At 46.4% G+C, this 27637-nt stretch overlaps 3 protein-coding genes across 5 annotated transcripts in view; 1 reads left to right on the top strand and 2 right to left on the bottom strand.

The window, feature by feature from the left end:
* Window positions 1-12022: 12022 nt before the first annotated feature.
* Window positions 12023-14905, bottom strand: gpr37l1a (G protein-coupled receptor 37 like 1a). The gene is made up of 3 exons (XM_061687531.1): window positions 14357-14905; window positions 12979-13404; window positions 12023-12484 (listed from the first exon to the last, which is right to left on the bottom strand). Exons 1-3 carry the CDS (start codon window positions 14903-14905, stop codon window positions 12023-12025), a joined length of 1437 nt encoding a protein of 478 aa, XP_061543515.1.
* A 1190-nt stretch (window positions 14906-16095) lies between these two features.
* nol8 (nucleolar protein 8) lies at window positions 16096-27628 on the bottom strand. 3 transcript variants are annotated; one of them, XM_061687234.1, is made up of 18 exons: window positions 27586-27628; window positions 25938-26062; window positions 25470-25532; window positions 25304-25382; window positions 25035-25194; window positions 24272-24561; window positions 23923-24191; window positions 22493-23421; window positions 22138-22308; window positions 21930-22055; window positions 20684-20783; window positions 19880-20012; window positions 19720-19800; window positions 18082-18350; window positions 16912-17053; window positions 16677-16741; window positions 16503-16585; window positions 16096-16404 (listed from the first exon to the last, which is right to left on the bottom strand). In XM_061687234.1, exons 2-18 carry the CDS (start codon window positions 26056-26058, stop codon window positions 16342-16344), a joined length of 3144 nt encoding a protein of 1047 aa, XP_061543218.1. In that variant the 5' UTR covers window positions 26059-26062; window positions 27586-27628; the 3' UTR covers window positions 16096-16341. The 3 variants fall into 3 exon arrangements, with proteins under 3 accessions (XP_061543218.1, XP_061543217.1, XP_061543215.1); XM_061687233.1 differs by lacking the exon at window positions 27586-27628 and adding an exon at window positions 26579-26594; XM_061687231.1 differs by lacking the exon at window positions 27586-27628 and adding an exon at window positions 26314-26592.
* cenpp (centromere protein P) overlaps window positions 27027-27637 on the top strand; it is a 78563-nt gene continuing 77952 nt past the window's right edge. The window contains exon 1 of the mRNA XM_061687240.1: window positions 27027-27107. The gene's annotated coding sequence lies outside the window, so the exon portion shown is untranslated. The remainder of the gene's footprint in view (window positions 27108-27637) is intronic.

Raw genomic sequence — 27637 nt, 5'->3', positions numbered from 1 at the left:
AATGCGGACGGGTCGGACGCAAAGTGCAAAAGTGTGCTGTGGTCTGACGGGTCCACATTTCAAATTGTTTTCAAAATGATGGCCGCTGTATCCAAAGAGGAAAAGGAACATCCGGATCGTCATCAGCTGTTTTTTGGGGAGGCCGGAACGGATCAAGGGTATTTCCATTCATTTCAATGGGGGAAGATGATTTGAGATGCGTACGTAGCGTTTTGAGTTACAAACGTGGTCATGGAACGAATTCAAGTCGCACCTGGAGGCGTCCGCCGCTTTCGATCGAGTGCAACGAGTCGATAACGAGGCGTTTCCGCGTGTTTGATCGACACACGCCGCAAAACGCTTTTGCAACTCTTGTTTTTTTTTCCACCTCGTTGTTTCGCGCACACGAACACACTCGTGCGATGGACGCGAGTGCGTGTAGGCTGGGTGGACGTGTGCTGCAAATGGCGTAGGCGCCGCAGCGCAGTGTCAGACATCGCCGCCATGGCAACAACACAAAAGTGGCACGGCCGCAAAAAGACCAAACCCGGCAAAGACAAGCATACTGACAATATATAATATATACATTTATTCGGGCGGCACGGCGCCCGACCGGTGAGCACGTCTGCCTCACAGTTACGAGGACCGGGTTTCAAATCCCGGCCCCGCCCGTGCGGAGTTTGCGTGGCTTTTCTCCGGGCACTCCGCTTTCCTCCCGCATCCCAAAAACATGCATGAATTGGAGGCTCTAAAATTGCCCGTAGGTGTGAATGTGAGTGCCGACGGTTGTTTGTTTCAATGCGCCCTGCGATTGGGCGGCGACGAGTTCAGGGCGTAGCCCGCCTCTCGCCCGAAGATAGCTGGGATGGGCTCCAGCACGCCCGCGACCCGCGCCAGGAGAAGCGGCTCAGAAAATAAATGGGTATATTTTTTCGCTCACAGTTTTGCATGCAGCGTTCAACAAAGCGAGGGACCGAAAGATTCGTCTCGGACGGACTCGCGGCGGAGTCGTTGCCGTGACGACACGACGCCCCCCAAAAGTCCCGCTGGCGACGAACGGGGGCGCCGCGTCAAAAAGGTGAACGTCGTTCCCATTCCATATTTCAAAAGTTCAACTCCTTCAGGTCAATTTTTGAAGTCCAAAAATTCCCCCCTACCCAAAATTGTTCACCCCCAAATATTGTTGCGAGCGTTACAACGGGCAAACGGCAGCGAATGTCGTTTATTCACATTTGTCTGCTCTCAAGCAAGTGACATCCTGCTTGGCTAATATTAGGATGCGCGCACTCACCCGCGGTCCTGAATATTAATAAGCTTCCGCTGCATTCGGGGAGCTTTCCCGATTGGGATGTTTTCTTGTATTTCTTCCTGTAATGCGGCTGCAAATGTGTTTCGGGTTAGCGTAGCAAAATAGATCATGAATAAAATGGCCCCTTACCACTTACAACAACAAAGATATGAATTACAGCCAGAACATTGGACTGTTTTACAATCATTTGTCCTGTAGTATTTGTTTAACTTTACAACAGAGAGGAATTTTCAAGTGCAAAACATGAAACTGTTGAATGTCACCCAAAACACGAAATGCGGTGCGTTTAAGAACATGCGTTTCTATACTGTTTGTTCTCAATCCGAATTTGCTGTGGAAGCAAAACGGGTTTCGACGGCACCAACGTGACACGACGGTCCGCCGCCGTCGTCGTTGTTGTAAATGTTGCCGTTTTTGCACGGGGTCGCGCAAAAACCGGGACAACCGCGTCATCGGCTCAGGAAAGATGCGTATTGCGTTGAAAGTTCTCAGAGCTCCCTCTAGTGGACAGAAATTGCAAAGACATCATTCTGCGTGACACCCAACGGCATTTACTGTTTCATGAGAAATTCTTTTTTGCATTTAAAAAAGATTTCAATAAAATGACTTTTTGCTTGAAAATGTGAACTCGTGATCGAAAAATTAGGACTTTATAATCTGGGAAAAATGACTTGAATCTTTAAAAAAAAAAAAAATCAACTTTTGATCTCTGAAAAATATTGTCCCTTGATTCAAGCTTTGCCGATTCCTGCGGCCTGGATGCCTGAGAATCTCTTTCTTTCGGTAGATTTAGTGCTCGAATCAGAATCAGCATCAGAATCAGAATCTGAATCTCCTTATTGTCCCTCAAAGGCAAATTGGTGTTGCAGCAGGAAGGAACACAACGATGACATCATTGCCACAGAAAGAAGACAACATTTTTATTTTGTGGGTCTCGAACGGTAACGAAAATGACCAAAGTCAGGCGAGTGGACCACGACACCATCAGTTTCTTGTGATGTAAATGTCATTGTTTTGTTTTTTTAATTCAACAGTTGGTAGAAATCCAATCCTCATCCTAAAGGAAATCTTTACTGTGGGCTCAGATGTTGGCGCTCGTTCAGAAACGCCCACCAGCCCTCAACACACGCACGCACACACACACGAAGTTGTGAGTCAGCAAGTCCGAGCAGCGCCCCCAGCAGGAAAAGCGTCGTCACGACATCCTGTCGCTCACTAAATCATGCAGCACAACGCCTTCAATAAAACGCGCGCTGCATTTTACATTCACCTTTCAGATGCATTCTAGTGTGTGGAAAGACTTTTGACTACACGTTTGATTTGATCAGAATACGCTATTTTGTCGTTGTTGTTTTTTATACATTAAATGTGTTGTTTTTTACTTCCTTGTTTCAGCAGTGCAGCCAAACAGGCGCCATTTAAAGGAGAGGCCGGACGCAAATAAGAAGTGTTGTTACCAGAATAAAACCGCAATACAATCATTATAATTGCGAGATTCTATTTTTTTACGATAAAAATACTTTTTGGGGGGGAAAAAAACTTGATTCTTTTAAGATTCCAATTTTCTTTCCTTGAAAAATGAGGACTTTGTACCTTTTAAAAATAGCATTCTTGTAAGATTACACCTGTTTTTGGTTATAGGCTTCTCACTTTAAAAAATATTGACCTTTTGATTGAAAAATGTGAACTTCATATCTTGGAAAATGTTGTGTTTTTTTTTGATGGAAAAAATTAAACTCTTTAGTACTGGAAAAAATATGACTTATCCCGAAAATATTACATTTTTCAAGATTTATAAAAGCGACTTTTTTTTCATAACACGATGACTTATAATAATAATAATAATAATAATTATAATTATTATTATGCATTATATTTATATGTATATAAAGTTAAGATTTTAAAAGTGGCCTTTCTTTTATATTGTCGTAATGCAGCCCCACGGGGGGCACAAGTCAGTGCAAAGTGTAGGCCGGTCCCAAGCCCGGAGAAATGCGGAGGGGGCGTCCGGCTTCAAACTTTGCCAAACAAATATGAGCGTTCGTCTGAAGAATTCCATACCGGATCGGGCGTGGCCCGGGTTAACGACGTCCGCCCAGAATTGGAAATTCAGCTACTGTGGGTCGAAGTCAAAGAGGTGGAAAGCGGGTTCTTCGGCAGAAAGAGAAGAGGAAAGCACAGAGCCGAGAACTGAATGCGGGGAATTTGAATGTCGGGACTACGACGGGAGAATCTCGGGAGTTGGTTGACGTGATGATGAGGAGAAAGGGTGCTATATTGTGTGTCCAGGAAAGCAGGTGGGAAGGCAGTAAGGCTAGAAGTTTAGGGGCAGGGTCGATACAGGACATGCACGAGGGCAACAGAACATTGGTGAGGTCCGCTGTAGGTGTGACAGACGAATTTAAGGTGGAGGTGGGAGTGCACCAGGGATCAGACCTGAGCCCCTTCCTGTTTGCAGTGGTGACGGATAAGCTGACAGATGAGGTTAGACTGGAATCCCCGTTGGACCGTGATGTTCGCAGATGACATTGTGGTGTGCAGTGAAAGCAGGGAGCAGGTGGAGGAACAGTTCGAAAGATGGAGGCGTGCACTGGAAAGAAGAGGAATGAAGATTAGCCGAAGTAATACAGAATATACGTGCGTGAATGAGAGAGGTGGTGGGGGAAAGAGTGAGGCTACAGGGAGAAGAGATAGCGAGGGTGGAGGACTTGAAATATTGGGGTCAACCGTCCAGAGCCACGGGGAGTGTGGTCAGCAGGTGACGAAACGGGTGGAGGAAGGCGTCAGTTGTGTCATGTGACAGAAGAGTCTCTGCTCGGATGAAGGGCAACGTTTAGAAGACAGTGGTGAGGCCGGCCAGGATGGACGGATTCGAGACAGCGGCACTGAAGAGACGACAGGAAGCAGAGCAAGTGAAGATGTTGAGGTTCGCCCTCGGAGTGACCGGGTCGGATCAAATTGGAAACGAGCTCCTCGGAGGGACGGCCGAGGTTCGATGTTTTGGAGGCAAAGTTAGAGAGAGCGGACTGGGATGGTTTGGACACGTCCGGAGGGGAAATAGTGAGTATATTGCTAGAAGGATGATGTGGGTGGAGCGGCCAGGCAAGAGAGCGAGAGGAAGACCGAGGAGAAGGTCGATGGATGTCGTGAAGGAAGACGTGAGGGCCGTTGGTGTTGGAGAGGAGGATGCGGGAGATAGGAGGACGTGGAAAAGGAGGACGCGCTGTGGCCAACCCGAAAGGGACGAGCCCGAAGGGAAAGAAGAAAAAGTGGACTTTTTTCTTCTTTTCATTGTGAGCACGATGCTCCATGGAACCAAGTGCATGTTGTCCACCAAAGTTTTTCTGGCGGTGAAATGATTTGCGCAAAGTCGACTTGAGCGACGTCGTCGGGGGAGCGAGACGAGCACCTGCCGACGGGCGGACGCGACCCGAGGGGCTTCGTTAGCGCCGCAAAGGCGCTCATTCATAATTAAACGCTCACGCTCATCAATAACGGACCAGCGGCAGAGAATGTTTGCGGTCCAAATAACGGAGAACCGTCGGAGAAAATCCTCCGCCGGACGACGATGACGGCGACTCGATTGTCACGTGTCCGGTTTCGAATCCGATTCGCCGAACGTGACGCACCTCCACGTGAAAACGGCCCAATGGAGAGCGAGCGAACGCGGCAGATGCTCGACAAATCCAAGAAAAAGGTTACTCTCAAGATTCTGAGTTTGTTCTCTTGAAAGATTGTGAAAAAAGTTCATTTATTGATGTCATGTTCAACTTTATTCTCATAAAAAAAAAAAAATCAACTTTTATATTAGAAATGCAACTTTCATCTTCAAAATACAACTTTATTCTCATAAGCTTTTCTTTTAGAAGAGAGAGAGCAAATGTTGACTGACTTAAAAGATTTTTAAAAATATGTAAAAAAAAAAAAACGTCTTTCGTATGAAAATAATTAGTTTTTCTCGGATTATTACGTTTTTACTTGTAATGTTTTTTTAAAATAATTTTAAAATTTCAAGACATCATTTTGAAAACTTCTTTGAATCAAAAACAAGTTTCTTACATGAAAAATACATCCTTTTGGTCATGTAAGATTAGCGATTCTATTTCCATTTCTTTTACGTGATTATAGTACAGTTTAGTATTAATAGCACCAAGTACACGTTGTGACGCTTTCCCAGATGTGTGCATTGTCACTTTCTGATCCAACTGCTCCCTCACTCTCAATTTTGCTTTTCGCCACAATTCTGCAATCAACAACAAGAAAAAATGTATCGTAAAAAACTACAACAACAAATTATTCTGACAAAAAACAAACACACACACACACGTGTACAATGACATTTTTATTTTTTTTTTGAAATTAAAAAATATGACTTCATCTTAAAAATGGACTTTTTATCAAAAACATATTGCGTTTTAATGTTGAAGTTTAATGACATTTTTCTTAAAACAAAGACATTTTTAACTTGAAAATGCCCACTTATATATAATTGTAAAAAAAAGTTTGCATTTTTCCAAACATTGTCATAAGATTACAAATTTAAGCTTGAAAAATATGAATTTTTCATAAAAAACATAACTATCGAGAAAAATATCAACTTTAAGTGTTGACATTTGTAACCGCCTCAGCGGCAGGCCGTCCTTCCTCAGAAGCCGCAGGAAGTACGTCCTCCGCTGGGCCTTTTGGAGGACGGAGTCGATGTCGGTCGCCCAACTTCGGGTCCCGAGAGATTGGAATTCCCAGGAACTCGAAGGTCTCGACGGTTGTCACGAGGCGGCCGGACGGCGTGAGGGGCAGCCGTGGCGAAGGACGCCTCCCGAAGTCCACGATCATCTCTACCGTCTCGAGCGCGTTCGGCTCCGGCTCGCGTCGGCCGCGTTGCAGATACGCAGACCCGTCACCGTCTTCGATGAGGCCGATGCGTCGGCGGAGAGAGGACACGACCTTGCGGCGCCCCGGTGCTGATGCTGCGTGCGGATGAGGTGGCCTCCCCCAGCCTCACCTGCTGTGAAAGCGTCCCTTTCAAATCTGCAGTAGAAGGTATTCTGGTCGTCGGCTAGCGTGCTATTGTTCTCCGCTCGGGGGGATCGTCGCTCGTAATCGGTCAGCCGTTGGAATGCACGGCAGACTGATTTTGAGTCGTTGGCGCTAAACTGATTGTCCAACTTTGCCGCATAGTTCCTCTTTGCAATTTCTTTAGTCCGCTGGTTTCTAGCTGGATTATACGGGGCCCTGTCCTCGCTCTGATACGCGTCCTCTTCGGCTTGGCGAAGCTGCTCAAGTTGGCCAGTGAACCACGGCTGTTATCGAACGTGTGAAACGACTTTGCCGGTACGCACACCTCTTCACAGAAACCGATCTAGGATGTGACAGTGTCCGTATATTCGTCCAGGCCGCCGGCTGCTTTTTCTAAGACACTCCAGTCTGTTGCAGTCCAAACAGCTTCGCGGTTCCATCTCGGCTTCATCGGTCCACTTTCTGACTGTTTTCACCGTAGGCTTCGCGCACTTAAGTTCTCGCCTGTACGTCGGCACGAAGTGAGTGAAGCAGCGATCGGACGAGCCCGGGGCTGCGCGAGGCGTAGCGCGGTGTGCGTTTTGTACCGTCGTGCAGCAGTGGTCTAAAATGTTATTTTCCCTGGTCGTGCGGCGGCGGCGACCCGCGAGTGGCGCTGCGGCCGTAGCGAGAAGGCCAGCGTCAGACGGGCGCAGAGGGGCTTCGGGGCGACGTGGGCGCGAGCCCGCAGACGCCATCGATACGCAAAAAGGAGAAGCCGGAGAGACGACGAGGACGAAGACGAGGAGGCGGCGTGCGGGTGGGCCGACGCAAAGCTCAAGGCGACGGACGGACGCGTGGGAGGGCGGGAGGGGAGAGCGAGAAAAGGATGCGGCGGGAAGGAGGACCAGATGATGCAAACGTGACGTCGCCGGCGAGGAAACAACAAGCAAAAGCGACATGAACAATTTCAAAGACGCTGGCAAGAGACCACCATATGCGGGTAGGAAATGTTGTGTGTGCGTCTTGGTCGTCTTAAACAAAGTGAAAGTCCTCCACTGGCTCACAGTCTAAATATGGACGTTGCGACCTGCTCGGAAGAATCGTCGACGGGCCTCCTCCAGTCGAAACGCGCGCGCACACGCGGCCTGCAGTGTTTATCGGATCGGCCTGCTGAAAACCTTTTGCTTTTTTTCTTTCGCATAGAATGTGGCTCGTTGAAGACTAAATCCCACCAAACGTATATCTTGTTTTGTTTCTAAATACATGAAATATGTTTGCACGATAAGTGTTGAATACACGCAAAGACTGAGAACAATATAATACCGAATTGTTGAGATACAGTTGAAGACTTCGGATTCTGGTTCTGGCCGGATTTTCGGGGCGGGGCTAAAAACTAGCCTCGTGACGACGGCGGGCCGGGGCGCGCGCTTTCTGACGTTTGGCCCCTCCCCCGCTGTATAAACGCCAAGCGCCCCTATTCCACGCAGCGGCCATTCGGCCGAGTCGCCGCTTCCCCGTTGGTAACGGACCGTGCCAGATACGTATAGGTCGATATGACACGGCCAATTTGAACTCCGTCCCGACGGCGACACTAAGCTTAACGCCGGGGAGGTCAAAGTTGACAACGCGTTCCATGTCTGCGGACGGCAAAAACAAAACAAAAACCACAAGACTAAAAATGCCGGTACATTCCATACGGTCGCGTAAAATGCTGTAAAATTACAACAAGGGAACGGGGAGTCTCTTTCACATATGAACATATTTATTCATTTTTCAAATGTTGTGTATTGCTAGCATACGCTGCGGCGTTGACAAAAGAGTAACCCTCGTGAAAATGGTTTGAGAAATGAGCCAGTTCCGGCTTCAATCGCGCGCACATGCCTCGCCTTCTACGGGAACGCCGACCTCCCCGACACGGCCGCCCCGGACGTACGTTAGCCGGTTGGCCGGGCGGCGACGGTGCGCTGGCTTATCCGGTGCTCATATTTATGGTTCTACTAGTACAGCGTGCAGTTAGCCAGCAAACTATGCTAAGTGGCACCGACGGATGATTATTCAGTCGTTCATCTTCTCTGTGCTGTGTCAAACTCTTTTTTGGGGCTGTTTTGCGGCACTTTAAAGTTGACAGAGACAAGTTTTATTGCACTTTGGTCTTTGATGTTTACAAAAACACGTCCGTTCTTGACGGCTCTTGGATTTTGTGGAGATATATCATCAGATTCAATTGTCTTTGAGGTTTACAAAAACCGGGTTTGCTGAAGCGCAGCAAATTGTCTTTGAGGTTTTGTTGAGGACTCCAAATTGTATTCGCTTTTGAAGTTGGTTGACGACTCTAAAAATCATCTTTTATTTTGGCCAAACGGACTTGAGAATTTTTGAGAACCACGCGTACGCCGGATTTGTTGAATACGTAATTGTCTTTGACGTGTACAAACACACATGAATGATTTGGTAATCTTTGATGTTTCCAAAACCCGTTTATCATGTAATATTATTGGGGTGAAAAGTTCAACCGGTGAGCCTGTTGACTTGTCCTTACTCGGAGCAATGCCGCCCCCTGGTGGACAAAGGCCTTAGTTAGATTTATGGACGACTACATTTGGATGCATTTTGAGGATTTGTTGAACATTCTGGTTGACTTTGGCGTTTCGTAAACATGTATGATAGGTCAAAGGCTAAAGTGTCTTTCATGTTTACAAAAATGTACTTTGGGCTTTTTGAAGACCCGAAATCATCTTTGGATTTTTACGAAGCCGCGTACGTCACATTTGTTGACGACTTGTCAAAATCGTCTTTGATGGTTTGTACAACATATGTTATGCTAAAACTTTACATTTGTTTATTGTTTGTTCCCTGACAACTCTAAATGTTTGATTTTGTACTTTTATTTGGTTCATTGAAGACCACATTATTGTTGTCGTCGTCGTCGTCGTCGTCGTCGTCGTCCCCAAACTTGGGCTTCTTTGCAGACTTTCTTTGTTTCTGAACTTAATTGAACTTCACTTTCCTCATTTCGTCGTAAATGTTAGCAGTCAACGACCTCCTCGTGGACGGCGGGACGTCTGCGCTCGTGAGTTTTGAGGCCATTTTGCCAACTTTGTACTGGTGGTTGTCATGGGGACCAACAAAGCAGTTTGCCTTCGGGCTTATCTGTCGTCTTCTCTCTCGTGCGCGGAGACCGAGACGCCGCCGCCGGCGGAAGGCGGTGGGCGTCCCGTCGCCTAGCAACGCCAACGGCCGCCCCGGATTGATATGCGCCTTTGTTCCGGCGGCCGCTGAGAACGCCCGAACAAAAACGCTTTTCTTACGGAGGCCTCGCCCCCGTCCTTCTCGTTTTCTTCTCCTCCTCTTTGCGTGCGAGAGGAAAGAGTTCAGCTCAAAGGAGACTCGGACCCTCGCGGGGGGGGGGGGGGGGGGGGAACTCGCCGCGGGGCGGCCTCCAGGTGGTCCCCAATAAGCGAAGACATTGCGTTATTCTCAGGATGAGGGGCGGTATTTAAGTTGCTTTACTGCTTGTTACTATTCGTTTTTGGGAAAATTCAGCCCCGGAAGCCAACATAAAATCCGGGAGCAGACCCACCAAAAGGTCTCTGGAAGCCAAGGCCAAAAAAAGACGACAGGAAAGCAGACATTTTGGTTCCCAGCAGACATTTTGACCTTCTTCAAATTGCTTTGTTTTGTCGTTATTTCAGAAATTTAGCCCCGCAGCCGGTTTGACGTAGCAACATGGAATTCGGGATAGGCATGTGTATCAGGAACAGACCCACAACGAAAGTCTGAAGATGTCCTGTACAAACATTCGAAAGACGTCTGGCATTTTTTCTCGCGGCCATTTCCACAAGTCTTTCAAAGACGAACTTCGAACCAGACCGATCCAAATTCAGCCCCCGAAGGCCGTTTTCTCTCGGCGACATGAAATTTGGTAGACACGTATTTCACGAGCAGACCCACCAAAAAGTCTCAAGAAGCCATGACCAAAAAGACACCGGAAGCCTGCCATTTTGCCAACAAGTCACCGTTTTAGAAAAGAGATTTCATTTAAAGAAAAAATAAAGAAATACTTGATTGATGAATTCATTTAGTGACATTTTATGTATTGGTTAAACAATTCAAAACATTTACCTCCGAAATGTCATGTTCTTCTCCTTTTTAGCGTCATTAAAAACAAAAACCGAAATGTATTTTGTTCAGCAACAATATTCAAAGAGTTTCAAATGTTGGGTATGGTTCTCGGGCGCGGTGGGCGACCGGTTGGCACGTCTGCCTCACAGTTCTGAGGACCGGCGTTCAAACGTGGAGTTTGCGTGTTGTCCCCGCGCCTGCGTGGCTTTTCTGCGGGCACTCCGCTTTCCTCCCACATTCATTGACAACTCTAAATTGCCCGTAGGTGGGAATGGTTGTTTGTTTGTATGCGCCCTGCGATTGGCTGGCGACCGGTTCAGGGTGTACGCCGCCTCTCCCCCCGAAGCGACCCGCGGGGGGGATAAAGCGGTACGGAAAACGGACGGGTGGACGTTTCGTACGGGCGGCAACAACAAAATTGATTGAACTTCTGTTAACAACAATATTCGAATACTTGTCGCTCCTTCAAAACCTTCCGTGTCTGAATGATTTCAAAAATACGTATACTTTTTTGGGTCGCTTGTGTGGTGAATTCCTGTCTGGTCTCCGTGGCAACGTGGCCCCCTTTTGCGAGCACAAAGCAGAAGGCCGCCGCATTTTTTTTCCTCTTCTTTTTTTTTTTTTCTTCCCGGGCGACGCTTCCGCCGTCGAACAAAAACAACAAAACAAAACAGCAGCGTGAAAGATTTCCTGAAAAGACAAAATGACTGACAAGCAGAGGAAGTCCAAATCCAACGTTTTTACTCAAAAGTAACAAAACGAGTAGAAAAACAACAAGTCGAAAGGTCGCGTGAAGCATAAAAGTCACGTTTGTGTTGTCTTTTTACCGGCAAATGTTCGTGAGTACGATGACGTCATTGATTATGAATCGTTAATGAGGATCCAGAAGATCGCTCGCTATTATCGATTAGTAACGATGTAATAACGAGGACGGCGTCAAGGTTCCGTTCGGCGCTCAAAGGCAACAAGGCGACTAAATCTCAGCTACGAGGCGCGAACCATAACGCTAGATTGAAACCCTCATCATTTCTTGAAACCCAACTTTGAAACCCTGAACCTTGTTTAAAAGCCTTACTCCGTTTTGAAACTTTAGATTGACGATCTAACCCCGTTTGAAACCTTAATGCAGGTTTTAGACCCTCATTTCAAACACTAACCCCGTTTTTAGAACCCTGTACCTAAACCTAGGTTGAAACTCTAATTTAAAACCCTAACCCTGGCTTGAAGCCCTAATTTCAAACTTTCATTCTTGTTTGCAACCCTAATTTGAAATGCTACCTCTGGTTTGAAACCCCACCCATAATTTGAAACCCTAACCATGGCTTGAAAGCCGCATTTGAAACTTTACCCCTGTTTTAAAACCCTCATTTTGAACCGCTAAACCTATTTTGAGGTCCTAATTTGCAACTCTAACCCCGTTTTAAAACTTGAATTTACAAGCCCAAGCCAGTTGCGAAACTGTAAATTCAAGCTCGAACCCAGTCTTGAAACCGCTCCCTTAATTTGAAACCGTAATCCTGGTTTAAAGGCTCATTTCAAACCCCAATCCAATCTCGAAACCTTACTTTTAAAGGGCCAAGCGCCGAGGTCCAAACCCGAGCGAAAGAGCTCAGCTCAGCAGGGCGTCCCGACGGCTCGCAACGCGTCGTCGGGCGCGGACGCGGTCAGGGACGTCGGGGAGGGCGAGGAGGGCGCGGCGGCGGCGGCGGGCGAGGGCGCGGGCGCGTCGGCTAGGCACTCGTCGCAGCAGCAGCAGCAGCAGTCCCGAAAGGCCTGACCCAGCGGGCGACACGAGCACAGCAGCAGCACGGGCGCGGCGGCGCAGCGAGCGAACAGGAAGAAGTGTCCCGCCAGAGTGGCCGCCGGCGCCCCGTACGCCAGCGCGACGCTACACGCGCCGGCGGGTACGTTGCAGGCCCCGTACAAGGCGCTCAGCCACATCACCGTCGAGCCGAGCCTCGGATCGCCATGGCGACGGCGACGTTTATTCTTCTTGGTCGGTGACGACGACACGCAAGAGGCGGCGGAGGAGGAGGAGCGTCTGCTCGCCGCCTCGACGGGTTGCCGCGCCGACACCTGCACATACGATCAACCGCATTGCGTTGCCGCGTTAACGTCAGGTCACCAAAACTCGTTGACATCGTACCCGTCTCGTCGCCAGCTCATCGAGGAAATGTTAGTGTCGCACGCATACAGTGGAGGAGAGTCGTTACGGTCGATAAAGGGAGAGAAGGTTTTGCTGCCGTCGTGCCCATCTGGTCAGCGGGTTGGCAGGTGCAGAAAGAGAAGTGTTAACGTCACGCCGTGCGGTTGACCCGCAAAAGGTCAATTCGTGGAAGATTATTGCCCGTCTGGTAACCGGATCCTCATTCAGATCGGTGTTACACGAAGCGGAGACTTTATGTGGCGCAAAAACAAAGAGGTCACTGCCCTCGGAGCCGTCTCGTAGAAACGTAACACCTCGCCGTTGTGTTAAGGTCTCACACACACACACACACACACGCGCGCACGCACGCACGGCGGAGAGCTGTTCCATCCAGTCGATAAATGGAAGCTTGTTTGCACCGTACCCGTCGAGTCACCAGATCGCAGGCCAGCGTGAAGAGCAGCGGCAGGCAGACGTAGCACCCGAACATCCACCAGGTCCGAGCCTCCCGATAGGTCAGCGCCAGCGAGTAGACGCCGTCGGGCAGTTCTTCGGACGGCTCGCGTACGCACACGTCCGCCGCCGCCGGCGGGGCGTCGGCCCGCGCCCGGAGGCCCGCCGGGGTAAAGCCCCCGGGCCCGACGGATTCCCGCCGCAGCCGCCACAGCAGCAGCTCGGGGGCGGCCAGCGTCAGCGAGCCCAGCCACACCACGGCCATCTTGGACAGGACGGAGCGGCAGGGCTCCACCGAGGGGCCGGGGCCGCGGCCGCGGCCGGGGCTGGTGGCGGCGTGGAAGCGGTCGATGCTCAGAGCGCAAAGGCTGAACGTGGCCACGCCCAGAGACGTCACCTGACGACAATCACAACTTCATTTAAAGCCTTCCGACTACGACTGGAAGCCCTAACCTTTGCTTGAAACCGACAACGCGCGCATTGCGTCACGGGTATAAAGGCAAACCGCGTGCCGGGTAGCCGCGGTGACGTCCGCCGGGCGAGTGTGAAGAAGTCGTAACCAACAAACGAACTTTTATGGCGTCGTCCTCCATTGTCTGCGTGTAAAGGCGCAAGACTCAAGCAGACAACGATTCTCCCGCTTGTCCTCCTCCGGCCCCCCTCCCCGTTAAGACTCAAAGTTAACATCATTAATGGAGACGTCTCATTAGTCTCATTAGCACGACAAAGACGCTAACGCTCATTAGCCGGAGTTGCGCCTTTCAAAACAGGAGGAGGGGGGGAAAGGCGAAACCCACAAGAGCACAAGTGCTGCGATTTGGAGCCGAGGCGAAAATGGGAAATGCGGCTTCGGTGAACTCGGTCAACTCACCGAGAAAGGAGAAAGGGGAAAAGGGGGGGGGGGGGGGGGGGTTCGGGGGTCTCTCCTCCTGGATTGAAAAGAAACTTCGACAAGCACTTGAAATGCTTGCAGTCAAACGCGTGTCGCACAGGAAATATTGCCGGAATTTGTTTCACCGCCAGGTCAACATATTTACGAATGGGCAGGTACGCTGAAAAATACACATAATGGGAGAAAAGGGGAAAGGTCAAAGCAACTGAGTCCATTTGAGCCTACGAAAACTGGAACTTCTTTTTCGACTAAAATAACATCCGCGCATTGAGGCGCACTCCCGTTCACACCTGGACAACTTTCCAGTCTTCAATGAGCCTTGCACGCATGTTTGGTTTTGGGGATGTGGGATGAAAGTATTCCCAATTCTGAATTTGACAAGAACGAAGTACAAACGGTATTGCTTTTTCTCTGGACTCAGAATGACAGCGACGGTGACATAGTGAATGCGGCTGACCTCCAGGTAGGGCACCAGGCGGCAGGACGCTCCCCCCAGCGGGCGCCTCGAGGTCAGCTCGTGGAAGACGACCACCGGCAGGCAGAAAAAGAGCACCAGGAGGTCCAGGAGGGCCAAGCCGGCCAGGATGCAGTTCCAGGCGCTCTGCAGGTACACGTTGTGCCACACGGTGCACATGAGCGCCAGGTTGCCCACCGTGCCCACCGAGAAGAGGGCCAGGCCCAGCAGCAGCAGCGCGTAAGCCCAGTACGAGTCGACGGCGACGGGGAAGAGCGGCCGCGGCGGCCCGGGGCGGGAGGACGAGGTCGCCCGGAGCCCGGCGGCGCCGCTGATGACCCGCGGGGTCGTGAAGTAGCCGCTCGGGTCTTCAAGTCTCCGGGGAGCCTCGTCTCGACTCGCTCCGGGGACCCGCCCCCGAGGGACCGCCGCGGCATCCTCGCCCCGGCCGAGGTGCGCCTCCCCCGGGGAGGACGGCGGAGGGAGGCGGACGTGGCTCCGGAGCTCCGCCGAGCCGACAAAAGCAAGCAGAAAAAAGAGAAGCGCGCTCATGTTTGCCGAGAAACTAACAACTCCGCCGTATCGACGTGTGCCTTCGTACAAATACTCACTTTGTACCGTCAAATGTGACCGCCTGCACTGCCGGCGCCGACGCAAAAAGTGACCACGAGCGGCGTGAAGTTACCGTGAAACGCAGCCGTTTCCGGTTGCGCCTTTCCAAATAAGAGCAACGCGTTCAACACAGGAAGGAGTGGAAAACATTGCGGTAGCGTTTGTGGAAATACACACGATTGGCGTTGACCCTGATCCTCTTTTATGGTATACTTTTAGAAGTTTTACGTCATTTCCAAGGTATAAAATTGTTCTCTTTTGGCTCTTTTATGTAATGTCTACCTCCAAATGTTGGACCAAAAAACCTCCCCAGTCAGAATTTTACAAAAAAATAAATAAAAAATAAAGTCCTGATTTTCGGAGACCAAAGTTAGCATTTTACAAGTCACAATTTTACAAGACAATTGAAACATTTTTATTAAAATATAAATTGTATTTTTTTGACAAAGTTAAAAATGTACAAGTCTGAATTTTAAAGAACAAAAAAAATGAGGGAAAAAGTTACATTTTTCAAACATCCCCAAAAAACTATAATGATTAAATGTTTTTTTTGTTTTTTTTTTACAAAAGTGAAGTTGTCATTATAGGAGGAAAAAAAAAAAACGAGGAAGAACAATTTGAATTTTCTGAGAATAAAGGTGTCATTTTGTAAGTCATAATTTTACCATAATAAAAAAGGATGAGAAGGAAAGTCCATATTTTGATATAAAGTTATCATAAGAGAATATAAAATCTTATCATAAATTTTACAAGAATAAACTTGAAACATTAAAGAGAGAAAAATCCAAAATTAGGTCAGAATTTTCAAATAAGGAATAAAACAGAAACATTATGAGGCTATAAAGTTCAGTTTCAGGAGAATGAAGCCTTAAATTTACTTTCCAAAGGAATAATACTCTGAGGGAAAAGAATCTTCCTTACAAGAGAACATTCCCAATTTTACAAAACTAAAAATGAAAAAGTATGAGCAAAAAAGTTGCAATTTTCTTGTGAGGCATGTTTTGATGAGAAGAAGCGGCATTACAAATATTATGTACAAATATTAACGAGGGTATTTATTTATTTCTTTTTTTGTAAGACTAATGTCGGAAAATTCAGTGAGCGTGGGTAGAAACAACTGAACACAAAGCGAAAATCCAAATCCTCATTTTATTTGACATGATCTCATACAAGATGGTTGAAGGTACAAAGGGAAACTGTGATGAAGTGTGGAAGACCTCAGTTGGCAAAAGAAATGCCAAAAGATACTTTAATAGCTCGGTCTTGTTAGACTGGACATGATATCATATTTCATTTTCAGACCACTCCCTCTAGAAGCAGCGTTATGTTCCGCATGCTGATTTTAACGCACGGTGTTTGTGGGAGGTTGAAAGTGTTCAAGAAGTGTTTTGGGAGGATTTGAGCTTCCTGCGGGCGTCCTTGTGTTTCTTGCGGTACTCCTGAGTGCCAACAAAAACAAACAAACAAGAGAAAACGACTCCTTCAGCGTACGTCCGATCGGATACGACGAAAATGTCGCCGCCGCGCGTTCGCTCACCTGTCTGAGCGCCGTCCTCCTCTCGTCCCACTCGTCTCGCTCGTCCTCCAGCCGGCACGGACGACGGAAGCGGCGGGGACCCTCTGAAAGGTCGACGGCGCGCACACACAACAAGTGCAAATGATGACAAACACACACACAAAAAACGGAAATTCGCACGCGCACAGACACTACCTGTCAATCTGCTGTCATCAAGGCGGAAGAAGAAGAAATTGTTTGTGGAAGGAACAAGTTCCTCTCTGTGGACAAAAACAAACAAGTCCTCCTCATCGTCATCCTCATCATCCTCTTTGGTCTTTCACTTGCCAGATGTTGCGAAAAGGTTTTCAGAGGTCAGCAAACATTCGAAAAGGACATTTGCACAGGTCTGCCCCATCTGCAGGTGAGTAATCAAAGGGCGTTTCCTCACGTTGTGTTTTTAGGCGCCGCCTCGCTTTTTTCCATTTGTTCTTCCTCCTCTTCCTCCTCCTCTTCCTCGCTGCTGTCTCGTAGGCGGGGGTCTTGTTGCCACGGCAACACCTCGGCGGCCTGGACGCTCTCCGCCTTGTACTCTGAACGTCGTCAACAGACGCGAAGTACAAGTTTGGGGGGAAAGGAAGGAAGTCAGACTTGCACGAAGACAAAACCGAAACATCAGGAGGAAAAAAAGGGTTTCAAAAAAATCCATTTTAACGACAATAACATTTAAACAGCAGGGAGAAAAAAAGTCCTAATTTTCGGAGAATAAAGTTGCAATTTTACAGCAAAAAAAAAAAAAAAAAGAATCGAACACAAAGTGTGCATCATAAAATTGAAACAGGAGAAAAAGAGCCGTAGATGAAAGAAAAAAAATAATTTCACGACAATACAATTGAAATATGAGAAAAAATGTCCTAAATCCTTTTTTTACTAGGAAGAAAAATATATAAATCTTAAGAAAATCGAATCAAAAGAAGACCAGAAAAAACTCAAACTTTTTATGAAAACAAAGTCATACTTTTACAATGATGAAGTCCAAATTTAGAAGAAATCCAAATTGAATGACAATCCAACTGCATCATTATGAGACAGTAAAGCCTTAAATTTACCAGAAAAATGTTACAATACAAAAATTGGAATTTCATGAGAATAAAATTGAAACCCTATGAAAAAAATGTCAACACTTTCTCAGAACTACGCAATAACAATAATTTGACTTTGTACTTGTTGGAGAGCAGCGCTATAAATTGCCAAAACAAATTGTTGCAAGACGGCGAAGACAAAGAGTCTTACGACTTGGAGTTTTACGACAATAAAATCGAAAGTGTCATTTTACTTTTAGAACAAAAAGGGACGTTTCCACATGAGCATCTTTGCCATTTTGAAAATCGCGGGGGACCGTGCCCGACGCCAAAGAGCAAAAATCCGCTCGAGGTTAACGCTCCTTATAATTGCCAGGAAAAAAAACTAACAAAAAAAGATTTTCAAATTTATATCCTCAGCCCACACACACACACACACAAAAGGAAATAAGCGGGCGTTTCTTTGAAAAGTTCAATCCACGGATGCCGAACTGAACTAAAATGCAGAGGTCAACTGTATACGAGTCCAAAAAACATACCAGCGTGTCGACTTGCCGTCTGGATTTCGTCGCCAAAGAAGGAGAACATGAAGCCGGAATGTTCTTCCGGCGGGAGCCGCTCTTCATCGTTGTCTTCGTCTTCCTGGTCCCAGCCGGTCTCGGGCGGGTCCGCGGGCCGCCGGTGGTCGTCGCCGTCGGCAACGGGTCCGAACATGGCCTTCAGGTCGCCCGGCACGTCGTAGAAGATCTCCTTGGAAACCTCCGGAAGCTTCCGAGCCTCCTCGCGCTTCTTCCGCCGGGCCGATTTGCTGCCAAAGAGCGCAGGGGGACGTCACGGTCACGCGTGCGCTAAAAGTGCCTCGATAACCGTAGAACAGGAAATGATGGAACTGATTTCTAAAGCGCTGCTCATCACTAATTTAGACGTTTCCTCACCCCTAAAATTGGCTCAGTAAAATATATCTATAGATTTTTTTTTTTAAAATTCATTTCTGTCATAAACTGGTTAATTGATTTACATTGTAAATAATAAAAAATAAACGAAATATTGGTCAAATGAATAGTTTTTTTTATACATTCTAAAAACATGGGTTCATTTATTATACTTAAATTCATTATAATACAAAAAGGAGTATATTATTTTACAGTATTAGTAACAAACATAAAACTGAAAAACTCTAGTAATATAAAATTATGTTAACATGTATACTACTTTATTAAATAATTGGTTAATTAATTCTAATCAAATTAGTTAGTATTACCACGAATTCTCATTTAATGAAGATAAACTATTCTTTTCCATGAAATAGAAAAAAATGGCGGTGTCGTAAAATTGAGAGAGAGATAGTCTATTCCATGTAATTATTGATTATCATATGATTAATGATAAATGAAATTTATACATGAGCACGAATAATCGTTTTATTACAAACATTTTTTTTTTTTTTACATAAAATAAAAAAATACTAGTACAATAAATGAATTCACATTTATACTATTTTTCTCAATTCTAATTGGTTAATTAATTATTACAACATTATTAATAATGATAATTTAAAACTGAGCAAGATTTATTATTATGAAAACAATTGTATGTAAAACGAAAATAAAACATTTAACCTTTATACTATTTTATTAATAATTGGTGAATTCGAAAGAATTATAAATACAACTTAAAAATGTGCATGATTCATGTTTTTTTAGTAAAATAGTCAATTGTACAGTATTAGTATTAAGTTTTAGTATCAGTTTAAAAAATGCATTTATTGCACTTTATTAAGTAATTGGTTAATTAATTTATAACTACAAAAATGTTAAATACAATTGAAAAGTGAGCATGAATTATCTTTTTCTTATGAAACGAAACTATGATGACATAATTGGTCGATCAAAATAAATTGAATTATGAATCAACTTCAAATGAGCCCGAATGAGTACTTTAGTGTGGTAAAATAACCGCTTTGACATCCAGATTGAAACTTTAGCTTCACCTCATCCACAAATGAGCTTGGCTCGTCTTCGTGTTGTAAAAATCAACTGTGACCCTTGACCACAAAAGTTTGCCCACTCCAGCATTTACGCCCCACATTTGGCTTGTTCTTTGGCTTTCTTGCGCTTTTCTGACACCGCACAAGTGCGACGGGCATCTGAGCGGTTGTGGCACGTCCTCGCCGCTACCTGTCCTTGTTGTCGTCCACTTTGCGTTCAAAGGCGGCGTGTTCTGCTCTGCTCGGGTCGTAGTGCAGCGCCGACATGTCTCTGCAAAGCACACGTGCACGCCAGGTGTATGTTTACATGTGTGTGCGCACGTGTGCACGTGCGCGCGCGCGAGGCTGACCTGAAGGTTTTGGTCTTGGCGGCGGTCGTTCCGCTGCTGGGGTGAAGTCCCGGCAGGCTCTCAAGGATGGACATGTTCCTCCTCTTCTCCTCCACCTGCCGCAGAACATCCTCATCCACCGCCACGCTCGTCTCTGCATCGTCGTCATCGACGACAACGACAAAGGCAACGACAACAGTCCGTTTACCGTCCACAAAGAAGACTCTGGCGGCAAATAGCCTCAAGGAAAATAAAACAGATAAAAACATAAAAAAGTCCTCATTTTTGAAAATCACGAGAGGAAGAAAACAGTCCTAATTTTAGCAGAACAAAATTACACAGGACGGGAAGATAACATTTCAAAAATTATAAAGACAAAAGTTCTAATTTTAAGAGAATGACATTAAGAAATGTTATAATTTAAGGAGAACAAAATTGAAATGCGAAATGCGAATTTTCTTTCCAATTTGAAGAGAATCAAATGGTTCAAAATCCAAAAGTTATTAGATTTTACTCGGAAAAAAGTTGTCATTTTAGGAAATAAAATCCCAATTTCATGAGAACAACATCATTACTTGATAAGAAAAAATATATATGAAATACGAGTAAAACGTAAACATTGCGAGAAGGTCCACACTTTTTTGAGAAAAAATACAGAATTTTGCGAGAAAAACATTACACGAAATAATTATATAATTATTTCATGAAAATCACTCTTAAATTTATGAGAATAATGTCAATTTTAGATGAAAAAATTCAGCTGAAAGGGGATTATTCAAGAATACTTCTGAATGAATATTTCACAGAACGTTGACATGATCTGACCTGACTCTGCCTTGCTGTCGTCCTTTTCTTCTTCCTCCAGGAAGCGAGAGTCCATGCGGAAACGTTCGTCCGTGCCGAAGCGAGACTGCAGCTCCATCAGCTAAACAACAAGGACCCGCTGTGTTACATCACCTTTTCTTCGAACAACATTCAATCAACGTTTGGGAACTGAGGACACTCATTGTTGAAGCTTTGCAGGTGGAATTCTTTCCCATTCTCGCTCGATGTACAGCTTCAGCCGTTCAACGGTCCGGGGTCTCCGTTGTCGTATTTGACGCTTCATAATGCGCCACGCGTTTTCAATGGGAGACAGGTCTGGACTGCAGGCAGGCCAGTCTAGTACCCGCGCTCTTTTACGACGAAGCCACGCTGTTGTAACACGTGCTCAATGTGGTTTGGCATTCTCTTGCTGAAATAAGCAGGGGCATCCCTGAAAAATACGTCGCTTGGATGGCAGCATATGTTTCTCCAAAACCCGTATGTACCTTTCAGCATGAATGGTGCCTTCACAGATGTGTAAGTGACCCATGCCATTGGGACTAACACAGCCCCATACCATCACAGATGCTGGCTTTGGAACTTTGGTTTTCTGAAGTGTTCCTGAGCCCGCGTGGTGATATCCTTCACACATCGATGTCGGTTTTTGATGCAGTGCCGCCTGAGGGATCGAAGGTCACGGGCTTTCAATGTCGGTTTTCGACTTTGCCTCTTACATGCGGTGATTTCTCCAGATTCTCTGAACCTTTTGATGATATTATGGACCGTACATGATTAAATTCCTTGCAATTGTACGTTGAGGAACATTGTCCTTAAACTGTTGGACTATTTTCTCACGCACTTGCTGACAAAGAGGTGAACCTCGCCCCATCTTTGCTTGTGAATGACTGAGCAATTCAGGGAAGCTCCTTTTCTACCCAATCACGGCACCCGCCTGTTCCCAACGAGCCTGTTCACCCGTGGGATGTTCCCAACAGGTGTTTGATGAGCATTCCTCAACTTTCGCACTCTTTTGTGCCACCCGTCCCAGCTTTTTTGGAACGTGTTGCAGCCAGAAAATTCTAAGTTCATGATTATTTGCGCAAAACAATCAAGTTGATCAGTTTGAACATGAAATATCTCGTCTTTGTAGTGTATTCAATTAAATATAGCTTGAACATGATTTGCAAATCATTGTAATCTGTTTTTATTGATGTTTAACACAAAGTCCCAACTTCATTGGAATTGGGGTTGTAGATGAACTTCTCACCTTCTGTCCGGCTCGTCCTTCAAACTGTGGCCTGATGTTGAACCTGCCGCCATCTTCCTCTTCGTCGCCGTCCTCCTCATCCTCACTGCTGTCGAAAAGCCGAGGGCCTGACGCCTTTTCCCGCGCCTGAACGCAACACGCAAGTAACACGCATGAAAAGGAGCCTGCCGACATGCTTGGAAGTCGTCGTTAAAAGTTCGCAGTTCACCTTGTATTTCGTCGGGACGCTCTCATTGGCTGCCGCCTCGTCGTCCTCCTCTGATTGCTTGTCCCGGGGCAGAGACATCTTGGAGTCGGCGACCGTTGTCTGCTCATCGTCATCCTCGTCGTTGTCGGAATCAAAAACGATGTGTTTTCCCGTTCTCGCAGTCACAGCATCCTGATTGATAAGAGATCAAAATTAATAGCTAATATCAAGAGTCAAGATAATTAATATAAGAGCCAGAATTTTACAAGAATAAAGTTGTAATTTTTCACCACTTTGTCAACAACCGCGAGAGCAATACGTGATTGTACGTGTTAAGCGGCTGGTAAACGCAATGACAAGTTCATAAGCAACGAACCACGTGGGCTAGCGCCCCCTGGAGGAGCTTCTTGTGCTCCTGCGCCTCCTTCAGCCTCTGCTGGACGGCGGCCAGTCTCCTCGCGTTGTCCTTCCTCTGCCGCTCCTCTTCCTCCTGGGCGCTCAGCCTCGGGCGACACGCCGCATCTACCGGCGTCGTCTCCTCCTCCTCTGACGAGGACGACGACGAAGAAACATCCGACCGGTCCTCTCTCGCCTCATTTTTCTCCGGAGCGTCGGTTTTGTTCACCGCCTCCTCGTCGAGCATTCCCGTGCCCCGAAAGACGGGAAGTGCTGCGGTGGCGAGCTTTTTCCCTTTCTTCTTGGACTGTCGTTTGGTTTCGTCGTCCGCCAGCAGCGAGGCCAGGATGTCCTCGGGCAGAGTTCCTTTCTTGGGGACGCGTCCCGGCGGGACTCGGGGTTCAGGCGAGGTTTGCCGGGATTCCTCGGCCAGCTTCTGGAGATCGGCCATGGAGATTTCCAGATGGGCGACGTTGGAGAACATGGCCTCGTAGTCCGAATCGACAGAGTCGAAGTCCTCGTCTTCCTCCTCCTCGTCTTCTTCGGAAAGAAGAGTTGTCTCCTTCGTCCTCTCGTCCTCCTCTTTGCTTTTCATCTTCGCCTTTCCCGTCCTTTCTTCTGAGATGTTCTCCTGATGAGGTAGAGAAGGTTTCCTGGAAGTGGAGATTTCCTCCGTATCAGTCGAGTCTTCCTTCTCCTTCTCGTCATCATCATCCTGCTCTTCCTCCTTGGAAAGAATACCCGTTTTCTTCTTCCTCACTTCCCTTTTCCTCTTCTCCTTTCCCTTCCTTCCTCCTGAGATGCTCTCCAGAGGAGGAAGAGGACGTTTCCTTGAAGCGAAGAGTTCATCCGTGTCAGCAGAGTCGTAGTCCTGCTCGTCTTCGTTGTTCTTTGGTCTTCCTGGAATTCCTAAGAAAGTTGTATTGTATTATAGTACCCAGGTCAAATGTGCAGAGCAGCAGTTACTGATACAAATTTGTTAAGCTATTCTACTCTACCCACCAGATTGTCAAGCAGACAGTGATCATGGTAATGATTTTCACAAAAAGGACTGAACAATGTAGTCAACAAATAACAAATAAATATCCATTTGCAACATTTGATCTGGATAAAGGCCATATTCCGCCCCGTGATCCAAAGTAGGATCTGCGCGGATCCCACGGCGGCTGAATTGTGCTGACGGCGCAGGACACACTTGGCCCATAACGCTCACCGACTGCCCAAAGGCCGCAATGCGTCCCTTCCGCATTCCAAGGACCCAAGCACTCCAGGGAGGGCCAAGGTAATCCCGTGTAAACCAGATCACCCTACTTCTTGTCAATCACACATCTTTAGACATCAAATGCAGTCAAACATCACTCCAAAATTCAGGTAGACAAAACGAGAGTAATACTTGAACACTGGTTTTACCTCCACGCTTCTGCCGGAAGCCTCCGGCCTCGACCAAGAAGTCGTCCCCCACCACTTCCACGTTGTCCTCCTGCACGTCCTGGCCCGGTGCAACGTGGGAAGGTGGCTCGAGCGCCACCAGCCGGCGTATCTCCTCGTCCGAGTCCACGTCGGCGTCCTCGTAACGGCTGCGTCCTCTCCTCTGAGCTGGCCGCTGGTTGTTTGCCGGTCCGAATCCGTTCATCAGCCGATGATTCTCTGGCTTGGCAGCGATGAAAACCTGCGGCGGTCTGAGATGGAAGAAGCGGTCAAGAAGACTTGACCCAGAGAGAGCGGTGCACCATGGGAAACAACATCAAAGGTGTGTGACCTGGCATTGTTCACATCCTGAAGGGATTTGGTCTTCTTGGGCTTTGGCGGCCGATACGGCGGGAACTCTCCCCGCCTCTTCTTGCTGATGTCGTCGTCTCCGCCGTCAATCTGCCAGGTGAGCTGGGCCACGGGGGTCGGGGGGTCAGCGGCGGCGGCGGGCGGGGCCAAGCGGCGGATGTTGTGGCTGTACTTGGACGGGTCGTACTTGACGGTGCGCGCTTTGGTGCCTTTCTGACAGCGCAGCTGCATGACCGGCAGCACGCGACCAAATTTGCTGACCACCCAGTCCTGGCCAGGAAAAAACAGTCAACGTGTTGGACGACAACCTACCGACCCACCCTTCTCTAACCAACCAACCCATCATACGCCACCATACCTATTCACCCAATCATAATTGTTCATCAATTTACTAAGGTCTTTCTTTCCTACACTGATTCTTCCTGTTATTGCTACATTTATTGTCTTTCTCCTAGGTCCTGAATCTAAATTTACAAGGCCTTATAGAGACATTGTGTTACTACTTCCGTTTCTTTGCACATCTAGTAAAGCTCTAACCTCAAACTGGACAAATATATTGAGACACACCTCACAATCAATCAATTCATTAATGAATCAATTAGGGGCAGAACTAAACTCCTTGTTTCACCATGAATCTTCATTCTTGAGACATTTTGCAAAAGAGTATTCTTCCACCACTGTTGGAAAACTTTGTCAAGTTCAACTTCACTACCATGACATGATTAGGCTTACAATGGACACACCTTGTGTCCTGGGATTTCTGTGCCCGGCACGGCCGCCTTCATGGTGAAGTTGTCCACGCCGGCTTTGCTGAGAGACTCCAACAGCTTGTGCGCGTTTTGTTGTTTGTCGACTGCGTCCTGACGGGGGCGCTGCTGCTCCGCCTTCCTCTCTTGAGCCAGCCTGAAGACAAAAGACGTCAACTCACTGGGCACATTATAAAGCACCTGTAAATTGGGTCTGGGTCTGTGCAGAAAGGCGAGTTGATCAGCCTATTGAGGACCTCGCTTACTTGTTCAGCAAACTCTCCTTGGCAGGTTCGATCTGCAGAGTTCCTCCTTTCCATTTGGATTTGTTCAACACTGTCATGCCTGAGGAGCAAAAAACACACTGTCACATATTGTTACTTTTTTTGTTTTTTTTTTATAATTAATTATCTTTCTGTTAAGTTCACTTACACTTCTTCAGGTCTGTATCAGAAATGTTGAGATCGATGTAAGCAAACGTTTTGTAGGGAACACCTGCGAAGGAACACCAGTTTGATTTACATGGAACTTAAAAAAACCCATTGAAAATATGACACACTTTGCTGTTATTACATGAGATTTTTTTCATTAATGCATTGAGTCCAGTTTTCTCTACCCAGCCTAGCTGCCAAGTCAAAGACAGAGTAAATTGGCATTATTATGTTAATTAGCCCCGCTCTTATGTCACAATCCATTAGAATTCAGAAGGGGTCATTCACAGACACATTTTCAAAAATGGGCAGCTCACAAAACATTGATTTGGTTGTTTAGTTTCACACTTGATTGGTGGGAAGGGATAAAATCCCAAACAAAAATTCCAATCTGATCCGACTTCAAATAGAGAAAAAAAACAATTAATCACATAGGTTTTCAGGGGTGTTCATGTAAAGCTCGGCTCACCCTCGTCGTCCCGTCTGGTCCGGAGCTCCACGTCCTCCACGTGTCCAAACTTCCCGAAGCGATCCGTCAGGTCCTTCTGGGTGACCGAGTGGCTCAAGCCGCCCACGTAGAGTCGCGGCATCTCGCTGGACAGGACAGGACAGGACAGCGAGCACACCATCACAGGCATCAAAACTCAAATAAACTAATACTACAGCGTAATGTACATTTACAAACACTTGCAATGATATTCATCATTTTAAAAAAGGACGTCTTACTAAGTGGCTGCTTTTGCGAAACATATTGAAGAAATATAGTTGTTTTTAATTGCTTTACTTTTTTGACAGCTTGGCCCAGTTAATCAATCGTCTAATTTATAGAAATTATATATACTTACTTAAATGTTCCCGCTAACGCGCATCACGCGTTGATTTTTACAACAAATGTTGTAGTAATCCAGCAAAATAAAACGAAAAAGTGGTGATTTGATGGTCACCATTCAAGTGGACTCATTCCTCGCAGCTTTAAACTAATCAAGCTAAAGTAAAAAGTTAACTACGAAATAGAAATAAACAAATCAAAGTTGAACTGCTTTTTCGAATCCCAAAACGATCAAATTGTGAAGTAATTCACATGTACAGAGAAACTGCTGAAATGTTTACCTCACATGGAGCCAGCCAGTGCTACATTGAAAAGTGCTCGATACGACGGTCCGGCCAACATTACCGTCCGCTAGTGTTTCGGTATCACTCGATGGTTCCGCCACAGTCGTACTACATTATACGTTACCGTAAATAGATAAACAGTCTCGAAAGTCATATTAAATCAATATAACTTCAAATATAACTACCATAAAATATGCAATTGGACGAAATGTAAGGCTTAATCATGGGATAAAGACGCGACTAATAGCGTCATTCTGGAGCTATTTTGTTTAGGGTGCTCTCCAAATGGGCATCTTAAATGGCGTTGTTTTTTCTGGCCTGTTAGTGCTTATTATGAAGTCATATTAGCTTTAAAGTTTTATCTATGATACTAAGTATAATAACTGCGCTGTAACAACAAACTGACATGTTTGTTTCTCATTCAACTCAGTTCCGGAAGCCTCTTCGCCGTGAAGCCAAGTGGTAGCGTCCAGAAGGCGCGAGACTCCAAACTGTTCTCGTTGGAAAGAAATCGACAACTCACCAAGTAAGTTACACTTTTGTCTGTTTAATATGTAAAGTTATTAGTAAGGCGTTTAAGTATGCAGGGTGACGATTACATTTTCAATATTTTGACGTGACAGCGTATGGTGTGAAAGGTAAGAATGGCGTTTAAACTTAGCTAGCAAAAACGTCAACTACAGCTAGTACTTCTACGACTAAAGTTAAGGTTAGCTAAGTCAACCACACAATTGATGTTTAGTACATTTTGTAATTGTCAACAACAAGCTGTGGGGGCTTGGACATTGTTTGGGAACATTGTCTACTTTGTTTATATGCAGTCATTGGGTACCCATTGACGTCATTCACTGCCACCTTGACCCACAATAAATAATAGACACATGGTTGAATTACTACCTGTTAATATCTGTGTAAAGCGAATAGTTTTGCAACAACCCATGTTTTGGTTCTCACAAGTTAAGTGTATTTGTCATGATTACTGTTACCATGCTGTGCTTTCTTACCCAAGTCAGTACAGTATATGATATTTGATGTCTACGTCTGGATTTTCCCATC

The sequence above is a fragment of the Phycodurus eques genome, chromosome 10, assembly GCF_024500275.1.
Source record: "Phycodurus eques isolate BA_2022a chromosome 10, UOR_Pequ_1.1, whole genome shotgun sequence".
NCBI classification, from domain to species: domain Eukaryota; kingdom Metazoa; phylum Chordata; class Actinopteri; order Syngnathiformes; family Syngnathidae; genus Phycodurus; species Phycodurus eques.
The sequence above is the reverse complement of the archived record's forward strand: the minus strand, read 5'-3'. Positions and strand labels throughout refer to the sequence as shown.